This window comes from Mesocricetus auratus, unplaced genomic scaffold, assembly GCF_017639785.1.
Source record: "Mesocricetus auratus isolate SY011 unplaced genomic scaffold, BCM_Maur_2.0 Super-Scaffold_100015, whole genome shotgun sequence".
NCBI classification, from domain to species: Eukaryota; Metazoa; Chordata; class Mammalia; order Rodentia; family Cricetidae; genus Mesocricetus; species Mesocricetus auratus.
The window spans coordinates 1,473,558-1,499,396 of record NW_024429198.1 but is presented as its reverse complement, the minus strand read 5'-3'; the positions used below and the strand labels follow the sequence as shown (position 1 = coordinate 1,499,396).

General features: G+C 39.8%; 1 protein-coding gene across 3 annotated transcripts in view; it reads right to left on the bottom strand.

Moving 5' to 3' along the window:
- Nucleotides 1-25,839, bottom strand: part of Mroh2b (maestro heat like repeat family member 2B) — a 70,324-nt gene that overhangs the window by 33,423 nt on the left and 11,062 nt on the right. For all 3 annotated transcript variants that reach the window (XM_005086509.3, XM_040757829.1, XM_040757828.1), the window contains 18 exons: nt 25,620-25,779; nt 24,820-24,918; nt 24,287-24,441; nt 20,089-20,229; nt 19,685-19,777; nt 19,518-19,587; nt 17,973-18,086; nt 17,050-17,123; nt 14,943-15,065; nt 14,420-14,533; nt 12,821-12,977; nt 12,632-12,672; nt 11,804-11,945; nt 10,867-10,910; nt 8,795-8,902; nt 6,469-6,585; nt 3,692-3,799; nt 3,074-3,226 (listed from right to left, as the gene is read on the bottom strand). In XM_005086509.3, coding sequence (XP_005086566.1) covers nt 3,074-3,226; nt 3,692-3,799; nt 6,469-6,585; nt 8,795-8,902; nt 10,867-10,910; nt 11,804-11,945; nt 12,632-12,672; nt 12,821-12,977; nt 14,420-14,533; nt 14,943-15,065; nt 17,050-17,123; nt 17,973-18,086; nt 19,518-19,587; nt 19,685-19,777; nt 20,089-20,229; nt 24,287-24,441; nt 24,820-24,918; nt 25,620-25,779 — 2,013 coding nt within the window. The remainder of the gene's footprint in view (nt 1-3,073; nt 3,227-3,691; nt 3,800-6,468; nt 6,586-8,794; nt 8,903-10,866; nt 10,911-11,803; nt 11,946-12,631; nt 12,673-12,820; nt 12,978-14,419; nt 14,534-14,942; nt 15,066-17,049; nt 17,124-17,972; nt 18,087-19,517; nt 19,588-19,684; nt 19,778-20,088; nt 20,230-24,286; nt 24,442-24,819; nt 24,919-25,619; nt 25,780-25,839) is intronic.

Sequence of the window (25,839 nt, the reverse complement as noted above, 5' to 3'; positions counted from 1 at the left end):
ACTGAGTTTTATATGCTGATTTGGTGTATAGAAAAGCTACTGAGTTTTATACGCTGATTTGGTGTGCCAATACTGTTTGAGCTTTCTCATGGCATTTTAGGGTCTTTAAAGTATCAGATAATGCTGTTTGTAAATAGGAAGCGTTTGGTTTCTTTTCCTGTTTGATCTCTTTTATTTCTCTCACTTGTCTTACTGCTCTAGCTAAGATTGAGAGTAGTCTATTGATAGTGGCATGAACAGCCTTATATTATTCTTGATTTTAGAGGGAATGGTTTCAGGTTTTTTTCACTTATATTGCTGGCTATGACTTTGTCAGATATCAACAACCTTTATGATGTTGAGATGTATCATTCAATTCCCAGTTTCTTTAAGATTTTATCATAAAGAAAGACTGAACTTTGTCAAAGTTTTTATTTATTGAGACAATAACATGATTTTTGTCTGTGAGTTCAATAACATGCTGTGTTGCAGTTATTTGTATACACTGAACCATCCTCACTTTTCTGGAATGAAATAAACTTGGTCACGGTATGTGATTTTTTAAAAAATGTAGTGTTGAATTCTATTTGTTAGTATTTTATTGATTTTTTTTTACATGTTCAAACTCTTCATCTCCTCCCCTTATCCTCTCAAGTACTATGATTACTGGCTCATAGTAATACACTAGACTTTTTTTTTTGGTTTTTCGAGACAGGGTTTCTCTGTGGCTTTGGAGGCTGTCCTGGAACTTGCTCTTGTAGACCGGGCTGGCCTCGAACTCACAGAGATCCGCCTGCCTCTGCCTTCCAAGTGCTGGGATTAAAGGCGTGCGCCACCAACGCCCGGCAATACACTAGACTTTAGCTTTACTTAAGAGACGATGTTTGTAGCTTTGTTTGTTGTGTCTATAGTAGTTATTTTCAGTATAATGCCCTACTCACATTTCCCTATAAGTCTTATGTTTTTATTCATATCACTTTCGTATCTATTATATTTTAGCAGAATTTCTTACTATGAAAATACACTCATTTATTTCAATCATCTTTACCTCCTCTTTTATTTCTGTACTGTTTCCTCAGTGGATGACTAAAATTAATGTATTACAAAACATTTTATCATTAAAAATTCTCATTGTTGCTTATTAGATTTGAGGGCAACAGAATCATATCTTGTCCTTGGCAAAACCGATTCTAGGTTGTCCCTCTCTGGTTCTACTTTAGGTCTTTTTTCTACTCCTGATTCATTATCTTCTGTAGTTACAATGGATATTAGAAATGACATGACTGATGGGTCAACATTTTTATAACAAGAGACTGATGTTACAGTGAGGTTTGTCAGACAAATTGCAGTTGAAATGAAGGCAATTATCAATTATTGTGAGGCTGTACTTCATAGACTGTCTCACAGGAACGAGATTGCTCCTCTTACGTGATGGCAGTGTCAACAATTTCTTCAGAACCTCTTACAGAACTAGAGCTGAGGTAATGATCTATCTTGATTTGACAAAGATTATCTGCTTTGTCATACCCTGGCCATTTTCTTTGATTCCCTTTCCAGTAACACCTAACTTTCAGTGAGCCCCTGGAAGACAGACCTAAGGTCACTGAACTCCATTCTACCTGTTCTTCCCAACATAGGCACATTTCCCTAGAAGTCTGGAAATATGAGGAACACATTAAACATCCAGGTTGTCATCCATTCCTAAAAAAAGACTTACTGGTCAACTCTGTCTTTAAATGTACTCATCACGCAATTCTCTAGTGTCCAAGGTATGGGACTCACTGCCCTACACACATCTACTGGAATATATGATATCTATATTTTTATGAACTCCCCACAAACCTATTATTATCATACACACACACACATATATATATACATACACACACACACACACATATATATATATATATATATATATATATATATATATATACATCCAAAGATACTGCTATGGTCTGAATGTATACTGTTCCCAAAGGCTCAAGTTCTTGGATAATGACACTATTTTGGGAGGTTTTGGAAATTTTGAGCTCAGGGATAGGGCATATCTTGTGTGTGGATCTTTCTTCCTCCTCCTTCTTGGGTGCCATGCAGAGAAACTTCAGCATCTATTCCTGCTACCATAATCGTCTACCCATACACATGGGGGCCAAGCAACTGTGGAGTGAACTCTCTGAAACTAAGAGCCAGATTAAAACTTCATTCCCTTAAGTTATTTCTCTCTGTTCACAGAAATGCAAAATCCTGTAAGATCTGAACACAAGAGGATCTGCTTGGCAAGGCAGAAGCAAATGTGGACATAACCAGAGAGACCTCCCCACACCTGCTTTTGGTTAAGATTTACTCATAAACCTCATACGCCTACAGGTCTCCAGATTCCTTTCGTGACCTACTTAATCAACATTACTGGAAATCTACTCTACAAAGCTGAACTTCGAATTCAACCCTTCTGTGATTCTTAGGGGGTCACCTCAACCATGGCCAGCAAAGTGGCTTTGAATTGACAATAGGTAGGAAGTAGTTTGTGAGAGAAACGAAGAAAATGCTCTTGGGGAAGAAGTGACAGATGAATTGTAACTCAGCTTGGTGGCCTGAGGCTGACCTCACATCCTTGGCGTGGAAAAGAATCAAGAAGGCCAGGGTGCCTGGGATGAGCGCAGAGGGAGAAGTGACACAAAATGAGATGGATTGAGAAGCTTGATAAATGACACATTTCACTCAGCCTAAAAATAAACATATGGTGCTCACTATTTAATGTCACAGGAGACATGAGAGGTTAAGTGGCTGATTCCAAATTATACCTGTAAGACTATTACAACAGGGAAGTTACAAGTCAGCTGCCCTTCAACGGTGTGTGGTAATTATTTATATTCAAAGAAGACTGAGATCACCATGGATACAACTGGCCTGGGAAGGCATCTGGAAAGTCACAGACTGCCCACAGCCTCAGGAAAGATACAACGTTTGGCCTTATTCCATAAAAGTGTCTCTGTTCATATGTACCCATCTCTCTAACATGCCAGCTCTTATGTTTAATTTTGCTTTGGCATCCCCAGCCTGCAAATGGAGACAGTCCTGTGACAGGTGTTACCTGAGAACATTGGCTGTAGAGAAGCAAGATCTGAGCCATGATATCTTGATCGAGTCTGGCTAGAAGTTGCTGCTTGGGGGCGTGGAGGGCCACAGCTCCATATATCAGGATGAGGTCTGTCTTGGTCAGGCTCTTTTTTCCAGAAAAAATACCCTTAAAGTCAAGAGGAGGGAGACACAAATCACGTATAGGAATTTGCTTTCTCCCATGTTTTGTCTTCATTTCATGGACCACCACAAGGTTTAAATAACTGGATTGGGATGATTCCAGTGCTTCTGAGAATGATATGTTCTTGCTTGTACAAATGCAAACAACCAGGACTGTGGTAGGGCCATGAGACTTCTGTTAAATCGTATCCAGCCCATTCCTCCTTCAGGGGAGTAGGATACACATCACTAAAACTGTTGGGGGGACGAATGCAGGCACACTTAAGATTTCCTGGTCAGCACTAGTGTTAGCCAAAATGGTGTAGTCTCACTACATAGCTGGTCATCCTGCAATGCCAAACCTCAGAATTGAGGAGAGCGGTAACAGTATGGAGTAGAGACACTCATTGAATAAACAAGTATTGCTTGCCTCTGAGGTAACTATGAGCTTCAGAGAAAATAATTCCTTTACCTTAAATCGATTGATAAAAAACTTCTCCTTATCTTGGAATGTTTTAAGAACTTTCAGAACAATATCCAAGTGGTTCTCAGAGCAGTATCCTAAAATAGATGTTGTTCCCTGAAACCAGAAGGAACAGATTTTCAGTGTAATCATGCATTCAGTAAATACTTACTGGGTACCTACCACTGTGTGATGGGCACTTTTCTCGTCATTGGGAGATACAGGTTTGAACAGAGCACCCTGAAATCCCTATCCCCGAGGAGTACACAGCCAGGTGAGACTGCTGGCAGGCAGCAGGGGACTGAGCAATATCGTCTGGCAGGCTGTGACAAGTGCTACAGAGGACAAGAAAGAGAGGAGGCAACGGATGATGAAGACTGGGGGAAATCTGCAGTGTTTAAGTAGGGTGGTTCAAGATTCCTGTGTAAGCGCAGTGAAGATAAGCATAGGCAGGGCTCTGACTGTAGGGAAAACATGAGGTGCTGGGCTTCCTACAAGGGAACATTCCAAACACAGAATAAGTGCAAATTCCTGAAGCCACTGAAGAGAGCTGAGGTCAGGGCACCCTGAGGTTTACAGTTGATCCCCAAGAGTTTGATGTATGACTAATGTTTGTTTTAAGTTATTTTTTAAGTTTAACTTTTACTCCCAATCAACACATAAGTAGTACATTTATTTAAATGGTTCAGTGTGACTCTCTGATACCTGAATACACAGCAGGATATTCAAATGACTCTGAATATCATATTTGTTGTCCTAAAAACCTACAGCTGCTTGTGTGTGTGTGTGTGGTGTGAGGGTAACATCTAAAATACACTATTTTTAGACATTTTGAAATGCTTAAACTACATCATAGCCAGCAATGTTTATTGGTAATTTTGAAGAATCACTACACTGCTGAAATGGCCTCATATGTGAGGTGATTTGACGCTTGAGGACTGGTTGTCAAGACCTGGTTATTTCTTATTCTTTTTTTGTTTGTTTGTTTTTTTGAGGCAGGGTTTCTCTGTATTGTTTTGGAGACTATCCTGGAACTCACTCTGTAGACCAGGATGGCCTCAAACTCACAGAGATCGCCTGCCTCTGCCTCCCGAGTGCTGGGATTAAAGGTGTATGTCACCACCACCCGACGGTTGTTTCTTATTTTAAAGCCCCTGCCCACATTCTTCTTCCCACCTTGCTTTCCCAATGCAGACGTCACCATAAAAATCTTCCTTATGGTTCATATAAGAATCTTGTCATGGTTCATTGATTGCAGTGTGTTTCGTGAATGCTGTCACATTTCATTTGTACACACAAACCTATTGGGGTACTGTTTTTAGTTCTGACACAAGCCGCACCCAGACAGTGGAAGGTACTTGGCATACTCCTACCAAATAGCTTGCGGCCTAGCATCCCTGTGGTCCCAGTCAAAACCCTAAGATACAAGTTTATTTGAATCTTGTAGACTATTTGTATGCTTGCCTCATGATAACTCTACTTTCTCCTCTTCTAATTCATCTGCCATTTCAGCCTTGCCAAAATCCAGTCCCTGGCCAAATGGACTCCCAGTTTACCCAGGACTTGAGCTGCTGGAGAACATGTGAGAAAACCGGGGAGTTCAGCGTTGGTGGGGCCCTCAAATCCATAGAGCTGTCTCAAGGCTGTTGTTGTTTTCTTCATCCATTTCCTTCAACCTACCATTTCAGCTTCGTTCCCCTCCCACCGGAAAATGCTCAGTAGAGTTCATGCACAGCTGTGAACTTTGTGATATGTTTTTTCCTTTCCAGAGTCACCTTGGAGGACTCGAGTTAAGTATCACCAAGGTTGACAGTCTGGTGTTCCTTGATTGATAATCATGCTTGTTAGACACACAGACAGAAAAGTGTGGTCTCACTTGCCATGTCATGAATTGGTCCTTAACTAGCCTGCATGGCATTGCTAAGTGACTTGGATGTGTGGGGGCACTCACTAACTTCAGTGAAAGTAAACAAGGTACTTCAGAAGCTCCAAGGAATGTCATAGTTTGTGAAACTCTAAGAGCTTGGGGGTGAGTCTTAATGGATGCTTACACGGAACACAAAGTTACTTTTCTTCCTGACATATAGCTGAATGAACAGGGAAAGAATGAAGTAGTGTAAGAAATGTCATCCATTGATATTGATAGTAACAAACCCTGACAAGGGGAGAACAGTGGTATAGAAGCAACTTCACACACCCAATAAAGTTTAGTGGTTTCTCCTATTTACTGTCAGAGAAAGAAACTCAAATCTCTTAGAATTTCTGGGGAGAGTTGTTACAAGATATGCTACAAAATTTTGTTATTAGCAATTTCTATTAACAAGGAAGCCCTTCCCATTATTTTAAATATAAACCTTTTCTTTTCTCACAGTAACACATGGTTTGCCAAATAGGGTAAGCAGGGAGTAAATAAAAACACTTCCCTGTCTCTATTAGGTTCATGTTCACAATTCTGTCCAGATGACCATTAAGGTCACTCTCAGCTTGAAAATCCAATCATCTTCATGTTACCATCATGTTCCCAGAAACCACTGTTAAGGCCCATCATGCAGGTGTTAAGCAAGAATGTTTGAAATTCATCTTTCAGTATTTTTACAAACTTGGCAAAAATAAGGAAGTATTGACATTTGAACAGGGAAACATTTATTTTCCTAGAAAGAAATTCTTTGGACTTTTCTAAATATGTTAATGAATAATTCTGGTTAACAAGATAGCCAGGGTTGTCCCAAGTTCTGTGGATAGGAATAGTATCTATCACCAGAAGAGCAGACTGATAAGGGTCTCACCTGTCTCTGGTCCCCCAGCTGGCTGGGAGAAACCAAGAACTCCCTGATCTGTGAGCTCACAAAGTCTGTGTCTTGGCAGGATGCTAAGGTAGTTCCCAAAGCTTTCCAAAGAAATTTCTGGAAAACAAAAGATGAGCCATAGGATTCTAAAAGTTTGGAAAAAAAAAGATTGATGAAAAGGGGGAGGAGCTGAAATAGTCAAAAGGGAAAAATCCCCCACCCGTTCTTAACTTCTAATTGCCCAATAACTGTATACCTCACACATATTTTCTTTTGGAGAGTGTTTCCTTTATGCTTTATCTCCACTGGTGTTCTTGAAAGCCTTTAGAAAGTGATCCAAACACTATCATGACTTCCATTTGTTACCATAACTTCTCTTTGAAAATTTATACATGTATACAATGTATCTTGGTCAAATCCATTCCCTGTTCCCTCTTTCTAGCTCCCCTTGGCCCTTTCAAACATATCTCCTATATTCTTCTCAATCCATTTAATCTAGTGCTTCCCAGATGAACTTGTGTGTGGAGGTTATCCACTGAGGCATGGACAACCTAGCAGCGACTTTCTCCAATGCTAATCAACGAAAAGTGCCTCCCTCTCCTTTCCTCTGCCATTGCCTGGCAATAGCTCCCCAGCTAGGGATGGGGCTTCTCGATACCTCCTTCTTCCAGACTGGGATTTTTAAAAACAATTTTATTTATTTTATATGCATTGGTACTTTTGCTTACATGTATGTCTGTGGGAGGATGCCAGATCCCATAGAACTGGAATTACAGACAGCTGTGAACTGCCATTTGGGTACTGGGAATTGAACCTGGGTCCTTTGGAAAAGCAACCAGTTTTCTTAACCACTGAGTCATCTCTCCAACCTCCAGGCTGGAATTTTTAATTCTCTTTTGTGCCTATGGCCAAGGAAGACCATGTGTGTTTTTAAGTTTTGAGGTTAAGTTAGATAGCCAGTTAGAAATTAGAGACTACACAGAATAGAAGCAATCTATCATAAGACCATAATGCATGAATAAAACTTTAGTATATGAAAACCTGCTTGAGAACATGGAAAGCTGAACCCAACCTACCCCAGTTCCAAAACCATTGTCAAGCTACAAGACTGTGGAGTAAATGAATGACTGTTACTTCAAACCATTAGATGTAGCTAGTTATGTAGCACAAACCCTAATGGGTAGACATTAATTAATTTATTTTAAGTGTAATGACTAAGAGATATCTGACTGCTTAAATTTCTCTGCCTCTCCAGGTATGGTAGCTCATGTCTTGTTATCTGGGCACTCAGGAACCTGAGGAGGATTTCCATGATGTTCCAGGTTAGCCTGAGCTACAGAGTAAACCTCTGTTTAAAACAAAACCCGAACTCCTCAAAATCGGTCTGCCTCTTTAGAAGGCTATTATCTTGGAGCAATCGTGTAGGTTTGAAAACTGCTGGATGAATGGTATGACTTTGGGTGCATAGGGACTATTTGTGTGATGAGGACGAAGCACTGCTCACAGAGTCTTAATATGCAGCTACAGGCTTTGTGGACCATTCTGGAGAACTGGTACTATGAGCCAAGTCAGAGTCAGTCAGGGAGGATTTTGAGAAGTACATAGAATTGAAGTCAATAATGAACAGTAAGCACATAGTACTAGAAATTATAAACTCAAGAAATGTTTCTCTTGAGTACTAAAATCTATGATTTTAGCCTTAATGACCATGATCAAACCTGTTTTTATACCCAGCACACATGCACTGCTTGCATTGCTTAGGGATCTGCTCCTGCACCTATTGGAACCCTTGAAATATATCAAACCATGAATGTTTTGAGGATTCAGAGATTTAAAGATTTCCCCAGGCTACATTAGGAGTACTCAGCAGACCCTGGATTCAAATCCCTCTTGGAATGGAACTCAATAGAACTCAAGAACTAGACTCTGAACAACCTCTTGCCTCTAGCCATGCTGAGTTTTAATAATGTTTCTGGCTGTCCAGATTGTAATATTGGCATAATGGAAACCAAAGCACAAACTGGTATTTAACCAACCCTGTAATTTGCCTTCCTGTGTCCATTTTTCTCCTCTAGAAGAGATCCCTGGATTATAGCACAAAACTATTGTGCACCAATACACCTTAAAGATGGGTGTGGTCTTATGATCATGGTAATTTACACATGAGGTGAAGAGAAGGACTTGCTCAACACTCATCAAGGGACCTAAGGAACTCCTTTCTCTAATCATGTTTTTCTCCCGTTGGATGCACTGAAGACAAGATGGAGTATGAGCAGCCATTTTGGATTGTAAGGGGAATACCAAAGCCCCTTGTTGAAAAACCAACCTTCTCCATGGAGCTGTTGGAGTAACTGTCCATTTGCTGGCTGAAGTCCCGACTCAGCTGACTGGTCCAGGCTTCATCACTAATTTTCCACAGAGATTCCTTGAGCAACTGTTGCAGGAAGTGGAAGTTAGATGTGAGTTTGACTCTTTAGCAGGTGTTTTCTGGTACTTTTTTGACTTTCTAAAGAATAGATAGACACATGTAACTGGGATCATTCTTTCTCATTAAGTAACTTGATATTTTGGAAACTTTCCCTTCATTTCTTTTAAAACTACTTTCTGATATGTTCTGAATTCCTATTAAGATTAAAATACACATATGTAGAAATTACTTTATGTAAGTCCCTTCCATTCCATTCTTAAACAAAACTCACACAAAGATTAAAATACAATAAATTGCAGCAACATTTTTCAAGTTCTGGTACATTTGGAAAAATTCCATTAGTCAGTGTTTGTGTGGCTTATTGCCTACAAAATATGAGAGCGAGTTTTCAAATAGGGGATGGAATATCTTCAAGAACCAAACAGATGCACAGATGCATTTCTGCTAACTTGCTCTCTTCTAAGTATGTCTTCCTGAACTTACCAGATGTTCCCACACAGAACCAAAGGGAAGACTCTTGAATCCTTATATTGCTCCATGGAACAATGTGTTCAAAAGAATTTTTATCTTATCGGAGGACAAAGATCTGTTAGGATTTCTAAAACATATTATTTCTCTTATATTTCCTCCTCTTTAAGCTTAGGAAAGAACACTTAATGTCAAAGGCCCATGAAAAGATTGTACGAATTTTTAAAAGCAGAGCTCAGCTAGTGGGCCACTTAAAGAAAAGAAATGAAATAGTCTTGAAAGTTTGAGGGAAGAGCATATGTTACACGGTTTTGTAAAAAGATTAGTTGCACACTCAAGACTGGAAGAAGGAAGCGGACTGTTCTGGAGGCTTCCTGTTAGAAGAAAGAAACTCCCCCTGGCAAACAGCTATTTTTAAAAGAGTAGCTGGTGAATACAGGGTGAGATTTTGAGACAGGAAGGAGCGTAAGAGAAGTAGGGAACTGAGAACCGAGGACCGTTGAGTAGGGCCATCACTTTCAGACATTCAGTGTATTTATATCAAAAAAATCCACAAGTCTTCAAAACATGGCAGTTCTGGGGTACCACTCCTACAAATTCTGACTTTGGAGGAATTATTAAAAAAGGCAGAGGAGGTACTGTGGTGAGACCACGGAAAACTGACACTTTTGTAATTTTTAAAACATTTATTTATTTATTTACTTAGTGGTACATGTGTGGAGGCATGAGGACAGTTTGTGGGAGTTGACTCTTTTCTTCCACAGGAGAGGAATGGAAATGGAGCTGGGGTTGTCAGTCTTAGGTGCAAGTGCCCTTACCTGCTGAGATGTTTGGCTAGCCTGAAAACTGCCATTCTTAAGAAGCCACAGGAAATCCCTATGTGGACAGATCGTAATGGGAAACCTGCATACTCCAAACTTACTGTCTGAGCTCTTCCACTGCCTATGGGTTCCTGAGATGAAAATCTCCTGTCCATTCCTGCCTGAAACTTCACATCCCCCACAGCACTGTTTAGTTTTAAAAGCCCGAGGAGTTCACTGACTACAAAGGAGATTGTTTTCTGGAGCAAAAGATACAGCAGGGATCTGTTTGGGTTTTAGAAACCAGGGTTGGGTGAGAATAACAAGAAGCGGATAGAGAAGAAAGAGTTTCATTTTGGAGCATAGAAGTGGGATTTACATTAACCTCTGTTTTATGAATGACAAATGAATGAAGAATCAAGAAAAATGGTAAGTAAAATTGTCAAATTCTCTTTAACTTGGTCAAACCCAAGAACAAACATTGTTTCCATTGTGACTTAAAGAAGACATAAGAGATGATTTCACATTCTAGTTGTTTGCCCAAGCCAAGATGTTCCCTCCTTTTTGGAATGCGTTCTTCTGCTGTTAATTTAGTTAATAAGAGGGATGACTAGCGAAGTGGACCCTCCAACATCAATAGTTCTTGAGTTTCTTCACCTACCTGCTGTTTATGTAAGTAGTCAGTGTAAGACCCATCCTTACCTGTAGCAACATGGTTTCCCACAGCACAATGCTGGACTTATTTCCTAGAAATGAAAATGGATGTAATAGCATCAAATAAACCAAGATCAATTCTCCATGACTCAACATCTAGTTCCAACTTATGGGTTTCTCTTTGCTAAGGATTAGTGTTTTGAGACAAAATTTACTATGTTTGCAACTTTAAATTTCTAGTCAAATAGAGTGTCTCTAATCTATGATAAAGTCTAGTTATTTTGCTAATTTTGGAATTAGTTACTGAAATGACCACATTTCATAATGCAAATTTTAACATGTTAACATGAATAATGCTTTTCAGTTGTTTTTGTTTTAGAAAGCTTTAGTGTGTTTATGTGTGTGTGTGTGTGCGTGTGTGTGTGTGTGTGTACATGCACACATGCTACTGTAAACACATGGAGGTCAGAGGACAACTTTTGTGAGTTGTTTCTATTCTACTACGAAGGTTCCAGAGATCCAACTCAGGCTGTCAGGCATGGTGGCAAGTGTCTTTACCCAGAAAGATATCACCCGGGCCCTATTTTTATTTTATCATATAGCCCAGGCTGGCCTCAAACTTTAGTACATAGACAAGAATGACCTGGAACAAGATTATTTCAACCTCTCAAGTATTGGAATTAGAGGGATACATTATCAAGTATAGATGTTTTAGATAATAGAAAAAGAAAATGTTTCTACATAAGGGGAAAGATCAGAGCTAAAAGAAAAGTTCCTATAGAGCCCCCACACCATGACCATTTGAGAAGTAGAGAGGAAGGAGTCAAGCAAAACAAGGCAAACAAAGCAGAGCTGACTGCCTTACACTCATTGCCTTAACTGCCTAAATTGTGCAGTTTTGCCTTATGGATTTACAGATAAGCGGTGCATCATTTCTTTGCGGTCTTGCCTCCTAGCATAAAGACCCCACCGCACTCCCTCATACCTTCAAGAGGCTTTAGGAGCTCAGGCAGGAGTGTTTTCCACAGGTCTACCAGCTTAGGATGGATTATCTCAGGCACTATCTTCAGAAGTCCTATTGCACTGGCTCCACACAATTTCCCTAAACTGGCCAGCATAGCTATTACCTAAGGGCAAGGGGGAAATGAGCATCAAGTGAGAATGTATTTAGCTGGCCAAACTATGCTTCTCTTATTACTCTGCTTTCCTTTCATTCATAAATTGAAACGCACTTTTAACAAATAACCCAAGTCTCTTCATACTTATTCAAGGGCAAAGTTAATAGCTAGACAATTCTTTCATTTTTTTTTTGCCCTGAAGATAAAGGTTAAAAATATGGAAATAAGGAACAGAAAAATCAATGAAAATAATCAATACTTGGACATCCTTATAAATTGAAAAAGGACATGTAGGAGATTGTCTGCCTAAGTAACACATAGATGGCCAGAGAGAGAGAAGAGTTATATACACTGTAGGTATGAGATTTGATTATTGGCACTTATGGATGAGATCCAGTACATGTTTGCTTTAATTTTAATTTGGGGGGGAGTCTCATCTTGGATCTGAACCTGCATTCTTTGCTTATTTTTTAATTAATTAAACTTTAAATAAGCGTTTCAGAGTGAGAAGATAATCCTATCATTAATAAGTTGTCATGAATGCCACAGGCACAGCAGAACATTCATCTTTCCATTTTAGTGTTCTTTTTTTTTTTTTTAGAATGTTTAGGCAGATTTTCTCAGGATTTTATTTTAACTGGAACTGTCTATAGTATCAACTTAAATTCATCCCGTATTAGTTCTTCATAACTCACCAGAAGTCGGGCCAGTAACTGCTGTGGTGAAGGGAGTTTCACTGGAAAGAGAAAGCAATTTTCATCACCACCACAGGGGGCCAGGAAAATTTGTATTGGGGTTGGGTGTGAGCTTAAAGTTGGTTGTTCTCCATTCTGAAATGAGTCTCTCAGAATGGAAACATTTTGCTTTATTTATGGACTACGAACCAGCTCCCGTAGAGATGACAAGTGCTGTCGACTCCTGGACATCACGCTTCTTCTTCTCTTCTGCCATAATCAGAATTCTGATGATGTTAAACAGGTAGCCTAGTGTTCCCGTGTACTCTTCGGGTACCACGAAAGTCAGGATCCGTGGCCATAACACCTGCAGAGAGCATGGGAAGTGTCACTTTTTTTCTGTACTTCCTAACATTCCCTTATGCTTCCCCTTTGTTTCAGAAACTTGTCTCTTGTATCTTATTATTCTAGTCTTCAGGTCAAGTCAAAGAGAAATCAAGAAATAAAACGTCTGTACATTCATGTTTGAGTTCTAGTTGTAGGGATATGGGTTAACTTTGCAGCAGAAAAATTCTTCATTTTGAGTGATGGCTGCAGGCACTATGGGTAATCCTGCCTCTCTCTTGGCTTTCTTGACAATGCCAGAGTTGTTCCTGCCAAAGCAACAACTGCAATTGCCCCATGAGTCTCTCCTAACTCCAGCATTTAAGTGAGATTACCCTACCGTGAGGATGAAGATGAGAGGACAATGATTGGGTTGCTGTGACTCCCTGTTCTCTGCACTTCCTTTGTCATGTTCCCTAGTTCTGATGGAATCCTTGGCGTCAACATGGACTTCCTTGTCCTGTCACCTGTATGTGATCACTAATTCCCCTTTACTGGAAGGTCTCTCGTGACCTCCTGTTTCATTCCTATGCTGGCGTTGATATGGTTCCTATAACTGGAATCTGGTCTGATACAGTTTCTTTCTCTTAGGCTACCTCTGTGCCCTCCCATGGGATCCCTAAACTGATTATTTTCTGTATTTAGCCTTTGATTACTATCTTTATTAGCTCATCAACCACAAGGTAAGAGTCTGTTATTGCCAAAATCTGCACAGTTTAGGTTCCCTTTGCAGTTCTGGGATATTATTTTTTCTGCTTCATGGACTCCTTGATCAGAAGGTTTCAAACTTCAGTGTATGCCAGAAGTGCTGTCACTTTTTCAGTTGTAGACTGTAGATATGCTCATTTATTAGGCTTGGGATGCAGCTTTTCAATATGCTTTTGAAGCAAATACTCCAAGTAACTCAAGAGATACACACTAGACTAGATGAAGTCTCAGATCCATCACAACTGGAGGAGGAGGGCCAATTTATTGTCTCTTGGTTCTGCCAAGGATTTTGAGGCATTAAAATCTATTCTGAGATAGTGTTTGCTCAAGAAAAAGTTTCTTAGGAGCCTTTGTTTGAAGTTCAGATTAACTTGGTCTCTACCGAGCCCTGAACCTGTGTACATTAAAGCTACTTTCTCTGGTTTGCAATAGTCTACACAGGTTAGGGTAAGGGGAGAAAAAATTTGTTAGAGTTCTTATGAACTACAATGTGCTATGTACATGTAAGTAAATCATAACCATTGTCTTAATTATAAAGTTCTTCTGGTTCTGCAAAACCTCCCTCTGCTGTGTGCTGAACATCAAATTGCAATTTTTATAAACAGAATATCAAATAAGCTAAGGATACACCTTTGCGAACTCAAGACTTTACATAGAAGCTAGCATGTCCCTAAACAGGTGATCACAGTTACTTATGTGGTAATGAAAGTCTCTTACCTGGGGCATCCCAATCACCAATGGGTCCAGAGATCTTAAGACCTCAAGGCTTGTTTCTTGAACAGATTTCTCCTCCCTTTCCTCATCTTGGGAGTTAGATTTCATTGGATTTTCCTTTAAGAGAAGATAACAATTTCCTTTAACCTTATTTTTGTGTGTTTTCAGACTCTGGGGAAGAAGAGTCAACCAAAGGGCTCATGGGCACAGTGATCTTGATCCCTAACATCAATCAAGTCCCCACCTGAAAGGACCTCTTGGAGGAATGGGCTGAAAGATACGTGACTGGCTAAAACACAAAATCTAGGTTCCTTCCTTAGAGAAAATTGATTTAACCTACTGTGTTCACTTAAGTTAGAAATGACATTAGTGAAGGGGAAGGGGACCCAAAAGAACCAGGGACTCGGAGAAATAGTAAAGAAAAGTGGCAAAACTGAAGTTATGCTTGGGAATCATGATTTTCTTTGTGCTCCATTGAGTCAACTGTACTTGAAGGACAGCAATCAAAACTGTAGAGCCTTCATACCAGGTTCCTGCTGGACATGGCAAACTGGGAGAAGATATACTCAATCAAGGGCCATCCTTCTCGAGCTTCAATGTAACCCTTTTCACACATGGTTTGGATGAGAAGAAGGGTGGACTTCCTTACCTGGAGGAAGAGTAACACATCTGAAATGTTTTCTGCTTCACAGAGGGGAGCTGACCTTCCAATTTCCTGTCAGTGTCATGAACCATCCAAAGGTGAGAACTTAAAAAAGATACATTTTCACACTATCATGATTTATTTCAGAATGTCTTAGAAGAATTTGTTCTTCACAAGGCTTCCATAAAGGGATTGGTTCATATACAAATTCAAATAATTGTTAATTTTTTCTTATAACTTTTCTAAGATGAAAAACTTGAATTGAGTATCAGGACACAGGAAGCATCAGGCAATCTTCTACCTATAGGACTTCCTCTTGAGGGTCTCAGGTTGAAAAACAGGATATCTTTGCTAAGGAAAAGACTCAGAAAAAAACAATGGAATCCTGAAATTTGCAGGCAAATGGATGGCACTAGAAGAAACCATTCTGAGTGATGTAACCCAGTCACAAAAAGACAAACATGGTATGTACTCTCTCATATATGGATTTTAGACATAGATCTGGGGAGTGCCAGCCTACAATCCTATGGCCAGAGAGTCTGGGGAACAGAACCTTCATTCAGTGGCTGATGGGAGAAGAGGCAGACTCCCACAGCTAAACACTGAGCTGAACTTAAAGAACCCAGTGACAGAGAGGGAAGGCTGATGAGCAAAGGGGTTAAGACTGGGCTGATTTAACCCCCAGAAACAGTTGACCTGACAAGGGTTAGCTCTTGAATCCCAGACTGATGGCTGGGAATCCAGCATGGGACTGATCAAGACCCCCTGAATGTGGGTGTCAGTGAGGAGGCCTAGGCAATCTACTGGGCCTTGGGTAGTAGATCAGTATTTATCCCTGGCATACACATGGACTTTGGGTGCCCATCCAACAATGAGAAGTGCACTCTCAGCCTGGACTCTTTGGGGAGGGTCTAGGCCCTGCTCTGGATGAAATGACAGACTACAGACACCCCATGGAGGGCCTCACCCTCCCTGGGGAAATGAGGAGGTATTGGGGTGCGGTTGGTGGGAAGGCGTGGGAGGAGGGGAGGGAAAGGGACCTGGGATTGACATGTGAAGCAACCTTGTTTCTAATTTAAATTTAAATTTACAAATAAAAATAAAAAAGAAAGAGACTCATGGCATTTTTGGGGGGGGGAGAAGATGAATTATCTTTTTTAAAGTTACTATTTTTGAGATTATAATACAATTTACATCATTTCTCCATTCCCTTTCCTCCCTCCAAACCCTCATATATATCCCCTTGCTCTTTTTCAAACTCATGACCTCCTTTCTTTCTTTAATTGTTGTTATGCACACATGTACACTCATATATATTTACTAAATATTTATGTATGTACAACCTGCTCTGTCTGTGTAATGTGACTTGTATGCATGTTTTTGGGCCTGACTATTTGGTATTGGATAACCAGCTGGTGTACTCTTCCCCAGGGAGGACTATCTCCCCCACTCTCAGTGATCCTTACTCGCTGTAGTTCTTTGTGTAGGGTTGAGGTTTCCTGAGCTTCCCTATGCCCATTGCTATTGTTTTTGTTTAGCTCATTTTAAAACATTTCTATTAATTTTGTGCAGCATGTATGTGTGTGTGCATGCTACAGCACATGTGTGGAGATGAAAAGAGAATCTTCTGGAATGAGTCTTTCCTCTATGTAGACCCCCAGGATTATTTTCCAGATTGTTATGCTTAACAGCAGGTACATTTTCTCACTAAGCTATCTCTTTGGCTCACATCTTTATAACTTAAAAAAATGTATTTGAAGAACATTGCAGTGTTGGGATGGGCAAAGTCTTTTGTTCCACTAGGAAGCCGTAGAACTATATGTAAATTAGAATGTAATTTATCTTTGGGGGTTGGGGTCTTTTAAGAATGACATTGATCACTGAGAAATTTATAAAGCAGGTTCACACGAAATTCTAAAAGAACCAGAATAATTCCAATTATTCCTGAAGCCACCATCAACCAAATGAAAGTACCTATTAACTTTCTTACTTTTACATTGAGGTCACTCGTGACAACTTTGACTATTTTTTCGATTGAAGTCGTGTGATTCCTAAACTTGGGCTCTGAAAGACAAAAGGAGACACTCAGGTTAGACGTAGTAGGAATACAGTACAATCTAGAATAGGTGAAAATGTATTAGAATTAAGTCACACAACTGCAAGACTTTGGTTGTTAACATCGTATGCTATTCATGGCCCTCTTAGCTGTCTTCTTTTCTAATCATTAACCATGCCAGTCTCTCTTTTGGTTCTCTGTTACATGTTTCTTGTGTCACAGACTAAGCTTCAGCATGTATTCAATACACTATGCCCAGTGTATTAGCTGTGAAATTCATAAGACTACTTTGTATTGTTACCAGCTGATTCTTCAACAGCTAGATTGTTAAAGCTACCATGTTATGTAAAAACAAATTCTTGTACTGTACTGAATTCATGATAGTAACCATTTTATAATTTATAATTATTTTTAACTGTACCAAAAAGAAAACTATATAGAAGAAATTAAAATTAAAGATATTATTGAAAGACAAGTTCACTATTATTAAAATGTGACTTTTTTGGTAGTAATGAGAAACAGTAATTACATTCTACTTTGATCTAAATGTGGAGAATTCTATATCCCTTCACTATTTATGATTAGACCACTTCACTATATTGCTGTATCTTGCAAAATTTAAAATTAATTCTTTAGGTTTCTTTCTTTATCAGTGAAATGCATTAGTAAATTTCACAAAAGAAGATGAGGGACTCAAAATGCCCACGTCAATGGAGGAGATTACAGAAGCCCAAGAAGACAGTTTCATTTTTATGGGATGTTGCACAGAATACATAGTACAGAATTTGATAGTTGTAGGCCTCTGCTGCTATCTTCCTGATAACATGAACTATTCTGGCTTCATATCTAATGCTCACCCTCGACATTGATAGTTGATCTTAACAAAGTTAAGATTCCTGTTCGAACAGCCTCATTGTTACTTCTTATTTGTTCATCCCAAAATTCCAGCAGGTCTGCAGGATTGGCGTGAGCTGCAGGTTTAGAAATACCAAGCTTGTGAGAATTCCTTCAAAGAGTTTGTATTAACATATGTTAATTACACATTGTGCTACTTTAATATGTGCATGTAAAATATATGAGAACTCATTTTGCTTTTTGGTAAGGTACTTGTGAATGGGAAGACAGGAATTTCTTCACGAGGACTGTCAAGGCCACTCCATGGTTGGTTTTGTGACTTCCAGATTTCTGGAGTAATCTGACTTAGTTAAGCAGTTTGTTTTCTAGAAACTTGCAGGACCTGGGCTAATCTGCTCAGACCTGTGACTTTGGTCTTGTGTGGAAGTTAGGGATATTGGCAGGCAATCTAGAGAAGGCTAGTAGAATGGGTCCTAATTCAAAGGAATAGTGTCCCTATAAGAAAAGGAGAAGAGGCAGGTGAAGGGGTATGTCAAGAACACTGAAGATGAAGCCAGAGACTGGACTAATGCTTCATATCCTAGAAGCTAGAGGGCTAAGCCTGGCTAGAGGGAAGGCCATTTGTTTTAGAAGTTATCAGAGTAAAGTGAATTAGACTGGGAAGAAGCAGAATGTACATAATCAGAGGATGTAGGAGAAAGTAGAGAGGACTGGAGTGATTGATTGCTTTGCAGTTAGCAGCACTGAATGCTCATCTAGAGGACCTTGGCTTGATGCCCAGCACCCACATGATGCCTCTGAAGCATCTTTAACCCCAGTTTCAGGTGATTTGATGCTGTCTTCTGGTCTCCAAGGGCACTGCACACACAGTGTACAGACATACACCCAAGCAAAACACCTGTAAACATAAAAAGTTAAAAATGCTTAAAAACCATGAAGATAAGCAGTGAAGTAGAAGAGATGATCCGGGGAGGAGCTCTCGGAGGAACCAATGGCTATTTTCACAGACACCAATTCAGGGACTTTGGTGTCTCCTTTGTAATATGTACCAGGCATTTACCAGGTGGTAGAAAGGAGACATAAGTAAGATGATGCAAAAGTGACATGAATAAAAATAAAAGGAGGAATAAAAGGAGGAGAAAGAGGAGAGAGTTTTTTTAAAGCTAAAGTGCTTGGAATCAAAGGTCTGACCAAAGATGAAACAAACAAACTATGACTTTGGACTCAACAATATCACAGCATCTGATATACTCAGACAAACAGCAATTTCCTATCTTTAGGGTGAGAAATTCATGCTGGTTTCCTAGAAAATCCTCTGGTTGATAGCAGAAAATTATCTCTACCCGGAACTCCATGTCCTGGGGCAGCCTGGCATGAGTTGTCACCCTACCCATGCCACTCATCCTGCATTCTTGTGAGTAGAAGGGCAGGCAGAGGCTGCTGTGAGCTTTAGAGATACTCTGTGTGTGTGGAAGCAATTCCAACACACTCCACCACCTTTGCCATTTTGAGATACTTTTACTAACACTCCGGATGCTGGGTCATACCTAGGATGAGGAAACAGCTTGAAGCTTCAATTTTGTTTTCCTTTATTGGAGGCTCAGGAACTCTGCAGATCTGAAGAGAGAGGAACAACAATCTGGGAGTAGGCACAGTCAAAAGTAGAGAAATAGTTTACGATGAACAAGTGGATTTGACAGCGTGGACTTCCTACCTGGTGGAGCATATTGGTGAGGATGGATCTTCTTAGGTTCTTGGGAAGGGCAATGTCATAGAGGACTGCTGCAGTCAGTATCTGTTTGAGACTCTAAAATGGAAGCACTTGTGGGTTAGGTGGATGATGCCAGTGAAACCACCACACAGGAGATGAAGGCCGATGATATTTTGTGAGAACACACCTGACCTTGCTGCAGTTACAAGTTTTATTAATGGATAAAATCTCATCTGCGTGGAGTGACAGTTCTTTGTTCCCCTTTGGAGTTTCCACCAACAGTTGTGACAAACTCTGTATGTCTGCTGTGCCCCCAAAAGTATTTAAGTGGAGCTGCTGAACTGGTGTTTGAGTTTCTCAAGCCCTTTGAGACTTAGAAAGGTTGCACACAGAGTCTCTCCTCTCACCTGTGTGATGTAGAAATCACTCTCCTTGTCTTGATACTGGATCAGGAGCCACGGTACTTGGCTCAGGGCATATTCACGAAAGTCTTCCCGATGCAACAGCAGGCTCACTGTGGGGCCATGGACCTTGACTATGGTCAGAATCTGTAGAGGCAACAAACAAAGACCATTGTTGACAATGTGCTATGCTTTGGGTATAGTTTTCAGTGCCCCCAGTGCTTTGGGGAATCTGTAGACTCAGAAATCTCCTTAAAAAACCTTTAGAAACGAAGTAGTTCTATTTTTGGAAAATGCACAGGTAATGAGTGCTGCTTCATGACTCTATGCTGCATAGCAGATTCCTGCAGATTAAAACCTTCCATTTTGGAAGGAAGCTTGCTAAGACACAGGATGTAAAGTAAAGCAACAGGATGTTTTAAGGGGAGATGAAACATTCCTTTCAGCAGGAAGTTTGTTTCTAGCGATAGAACACTTCACTGAGATTACATACAACCTTTGATTTTTTTCAGGGAAGCACATCAAGACAGAAGTTGTTTATCAGGAGGTGAAAAAACAGGATATTCTTATAGGAGGTGAAACATTACATCCTTCAGAGAAACTCATTAAGCTCAGGAAACTAAGAAATCAGTGTCTTCAGGAAGCTCCCGAAACTGAGAAGATTCTCTAGGTGCCTTCTTCCCAGGTATATATAAGCAGTAAGGATGGCTGAGAGACATTCTCAAGCAAGCTCAATTGCCAGAAAGAAGCAGAAACCAGCTGAGCTGTCTGGAAGAGACAGAGGTCAACTGAGCTACCTGAAAAGGACACTCTTCAACCCAGTAGAGCCACCTGCAGGTTATGTAGCACAATCTAAGTTTCTAGCTTTCATGAGCTTTCACCCATGCTGGGATGGGCTTTGATGATGCAGCTGTCTTGCAAAAGTCATTTCTGCTCCTGAAACTAACCATAATATTCTGTGAGTAACACCAATAAAAACCATGGGTTCACCAAGTTGGTCTTTGGTGATACTTTGATCTGTTGTCAGTTCTGTGTTTTCAATGAGTAGATGTTTTTTCATGTATCCCAGGAGGAGTGTCACACAACATTCCCTATGACTTTGACACTTTCCTCTTGCACCATTTTCCTTACAATATTTTATTTACTTTCCACCTTTCTTTAAAGTTTTTAGACATTTTGTTCTAAAGTTACTACCTCCACTTGTTACCTCCCACCCATCCCAGAAGTACACTTCAGTGTAGCTTCCATTTGACAATAGAAATGAACAACTTCCAGAGCATAATATATGACAAATATTGGTCATAAAACTTCAAGAGCCGCCACTATCTTTTTCCTAAAAAATTATTTTTAAATAAAAATTAACAGTGGGTGATCACTTTGATAGTCTACTTTCTGTAGGGAGTATGGTAATCTGCAAAGTTTTATTTCACAACAAACCATATAAAAACTTAGTGGCTCATAGCAACACTATTTATTTCACTTGAAACTGCCAGTTGGGGGTGGTTCTTCTAATGCATATTTCTGTGAACTGCATATTTCATAAGACTTTTCTTGCTTGAGTTCTGTAGTAGTTGATTGTAGAGCTTTACTTGCTGCTTTGAAGCTTCTTTCTTAGCCTCTGCAATTTCATTCTCCTTCTTCTTCTTCCTTCTGAATTCTTTCTCCACCTTCTGTCTTGAGTTAGTCCTTTGTGTTTTTCTGGAACTTAAATTTTGTTACCTTCAGCTCCTCATGCTGTTCTTGGACAACACTATATTATATCATACACTTGTTACTTAAATAATGATGACACCCAAACCTATGTGACTAGTTTTGGTTTTCTCCTTAATTATGAGCCTGAATGTATCTAAACTTACTAACACATCATAGGCATTCAAGTCAGTATGTCTGCATTAAACCCATTAAACCCACTCCCTCAAACTTGCTATTCTTCCTCACTTCCTTATCTAATTCAATGACACCGACACCATTTACATCAGAAATCTGGGACTCACCCCAAGGGCCTCTATTTCCTGCACTGTAGGCATACAGTTCATATCAAATCCTGTTGATTCTGTTGAACAACCTCTCCCTTCTCTGATCAGAATGACTGACACTGCGATAATTGATCTTACCATTTATGACCTAGAATAGTTTTATAGCCTTCTGATCATTTTGCCTCCATTTATCCCTATATCTGGCATTGAAATTTGAATTATCCTCCATGAACTCATTTATTTATACATTCAGCCTCCACCTGGTGGTACTGTTTTAGAAGGTTATATAACGAAGCCATGAGATGAAGCCATGTTGGAAGAAATGGGTCAAGAAGGATGGGTTTTATGGCATGGCTTCATTTCCTGTCAGTTTCTGCTTCCTGTTTCACCAAGGTGTTAAGTGAAGAATGTCTGCTGTACATGCACAAAATTTTGCCACTTTTGAACTGCCTGCAAGTGTGCTTTCCCTTTGTGTTGGATTGTGTCCTCTCAACTAAGGTAAAATAAACCCTTTTTCCCTTCAGTTGCTTTTTGTCAGGCTTTTGGTCACAGCATCAAAATTATCAAAAACATCTATCTGGTGTAACTTTAAAACTGATGTCACAATAATTCTCCTAATATTAAAATCCTTGTTGAGGATGTTTCAAAGATCTCATTCCTTAAAAAAGAAAGTTCCCGATCTTGTGCAACATTTACATCACTTCATTATATGACCAAGATGACTTTTCTGGTTTCATTCATTTCTGTATACTGTTCCCCGCCGTCTACTGTACTCGCTAAAGCATGTCTGTCACCTCATTTCCAGCCTGTACTGCAGTGGGTTTGATTCTGTCATGGGATGTAAGGCTTGGTTCCAATGCTACAGCCTTAGGAGGACTCATCATGGGGTGGAGTGAGGCTTACTACTTGGTTTAATTTCCTTGTTGCTTGCCTGGCTCTTTCTGTGGGAAGCAAGGTACGTAGCCATGAAATGAAGGTGCTGGATTTTGCTATGCAGGTGCCCCAAAAGGTGAGATAACTTTAGAAGTTCCACTGGCTAAAGATTTGGACACCTTGCTCTACCATAATTAGAAAGTAATTCCAGTCTTAAACCTTTTATAAGGTTTAAGAAGACACAGGAAGAAACCTAAACAGTATATAATTTAGCTTACTTTAAAATTTATATTAACTAAAATTACATTAATCATAATAAGGATGGAATTTTTTCCATTTTTTATTTTATTTAAATTAGAAACAAGCTTGCTTGACAAGTCAGTCCCAGCTCTCTCACCCTCCCCTCCTCTCCCACACCCCGGCCCCTTCCTCCCCCCAACTTCCCTAATCCCCCACACCCTATTACCCCTCCACTCCCCAGGGAGAGTGAGGCCCTCCATGGGGAATCTTCAAAATCTGTCATATTAAGGATGGAATTATATATGTGAAAGTATTTTATAATTCATTTACCATAAAGAATTACCCTATTTTCACACAGCTGAGTGAATTCTTTTGGCTTTAGTTATCTAATTGTGTTATTGGTAGACACCAGAGAATTTTTGGATCTATTGCTTTTCTCAAGTTAATGATTGAGTTCAGATGTAGTTTATGATATATGAAACATAAAAGAGTTGACATTTTTTCATTTACCCATTTGTTTTCCCCACATCCTGAAATAGCAGAGTGTGATTGGGTCTGTTTAATATTTGATACATCTACATCATCTGTAAGAGGATCTGGCATGTTGTTGTCTTTCAAAAAACTTCAGATGGGACAATGGATAAACAGTGACTGGAAGTCCATAGAAAAACTGATGGAGTTGATATAACTCCTAAAGCATAATCAGTGATTTCCACAAGAATTAAACTTACCATATAAGAAAAAGAGAAAATTTAAAAAGTTTCATATTTGCTGATTTAACTTTCAAAAATTGTTTAAAAATGCTTTAATAAGACCAGCCTGGTCTACAGAGAAAAAGAATTCCAGGACAGCCTGGTCTACAGAGGAAGGGAGTCCCAGAACAACCAGGGTTACACAGAGAAACCCTGTCTTGAAAAATAATTCTTTAATAACTTAAAGTGTAGGCAAGAAACTAAAGAATGTCACTAAAATTTGTATACACATGCAAACACACACACACACACACACACACACACACACACACACACACAGTGTGTGACAACTAAAGTCTAAATAGGGTGTAACCAGCATGGTGAGGTGAGGATGCAATTGAGCCTGTCTGAAGCCCCACTCACATTCATGGATGAGGCCTGGGGGGCCCATTTCTCCATTATGTACCGGAACAGCATGAAGATCTTGTCAGAGAGCCGGTGAGCATCCAGTTTGGGATAGGGGAAATCCTTCCAGTGGTTGACATACTTGTAAATGGCCTTGCTGAATTTTTCAAGGGCTGCATTAAAAAAATACAACCACAGACTGAGAAAAACATAAAGATGAGAAGACCCATGAATTGATTTTAAGAGAACAATTAGTTTCTAAATCATCTTAAAACTTCATCAAATAAGCACGAACATTGTTTAGGCAATTTTAATTCTTAAATAATAAATATAAATTAAAACTATCATGCTATACTATTACTAAGAGATACTCTGCCCAGATGGAACATATTTAACAGCCAATGCCACATGCCAACCAGATTAAGATATTCTCACACAGAGCAGAATTGGTACAAACTACAAACTCTTTGGAAAACTTGTGATGTGTCTGCCCTGTCTGAGAAGTGTCCTGGAAACACATCTGGGTCTGCAGCAAACACAGGGGTACGCACCTATGCAGAAGGTTTGCCTCATACTTTCATCCTCTACCAGCCTGAGCATGGTCTGCATGGTGAGTAGGGTCATCATCATGAAGGGGATGCTCTGGGACACTGCAGTGAAGGACACAAGAAGGAAAGGCATAATTCACTTTTCCATGTGGGAAATCCTGACTCTTTCCTGTATCTACACAAATATCCCAGGGCTGAACCACACACAACAGACAGATGGGGGACAGAGGGAATTTTGTGTTCTTGCTCTTTTTCTCCCACCTGAAAGCCTGAGTATGTTTAATCAAGGTGTGGTGGGTCTGAAGGAAAGCAGTAGCTACCTAGCCACCTACACCCATTGATTAGTAGCAAACAGTTGCTTATTTGGATCATTCCATCATGAATGTCCGTATTTCCTATCTAGCTTTGCCTCTGTTCCCAAGGCATAGTAAATATGACAGGTGCTCAGTAGCACCTGCTCAATAAAATACTATAGAAACAAATGACTGGAAAACTTTTTTCATATAAGTGTCTTGTTGCTGGTCTCTTATGCCTCATGGAGAATGTGTACTTGCAGATGCAAAGACAGAAGAAGGGGATGAGGAGGATGGAAGAGAGCTCAACCCTATTTAGTGCATCCTGAACCAATGGCTGGTCATCAGGTTCCTCTATGCTCATAGCACCTCTCAGGTCTTTCTATCAGTAGTTTTTTTAGTGCAGTAGAACATATACATTCTTACATTTGCCTTAACTCTTTTTTTATTTTAGGCAATTAGTCAGGTGTAGTTATTTTCTAGGGAACATTTGGAGTGTCCTTTTTATACCATAGCTGGTTGCCAGTTCAGCCAGGGCAAGCACAACAAATTCATTTGGCAGCTCAAGAATCCTGAAGTTACTTTGCACTTCATACATCACAGAGTTGAAATCATGAGCAGCAAGAGACACCAACACCTCACCAGCCAGCATTCTGATTTCTCTGGGAATCTGAAAAAGAAGATAAAAATATAGGTAGAAGAGTGAGTCTAAAAGGGGGAATAGTCTATG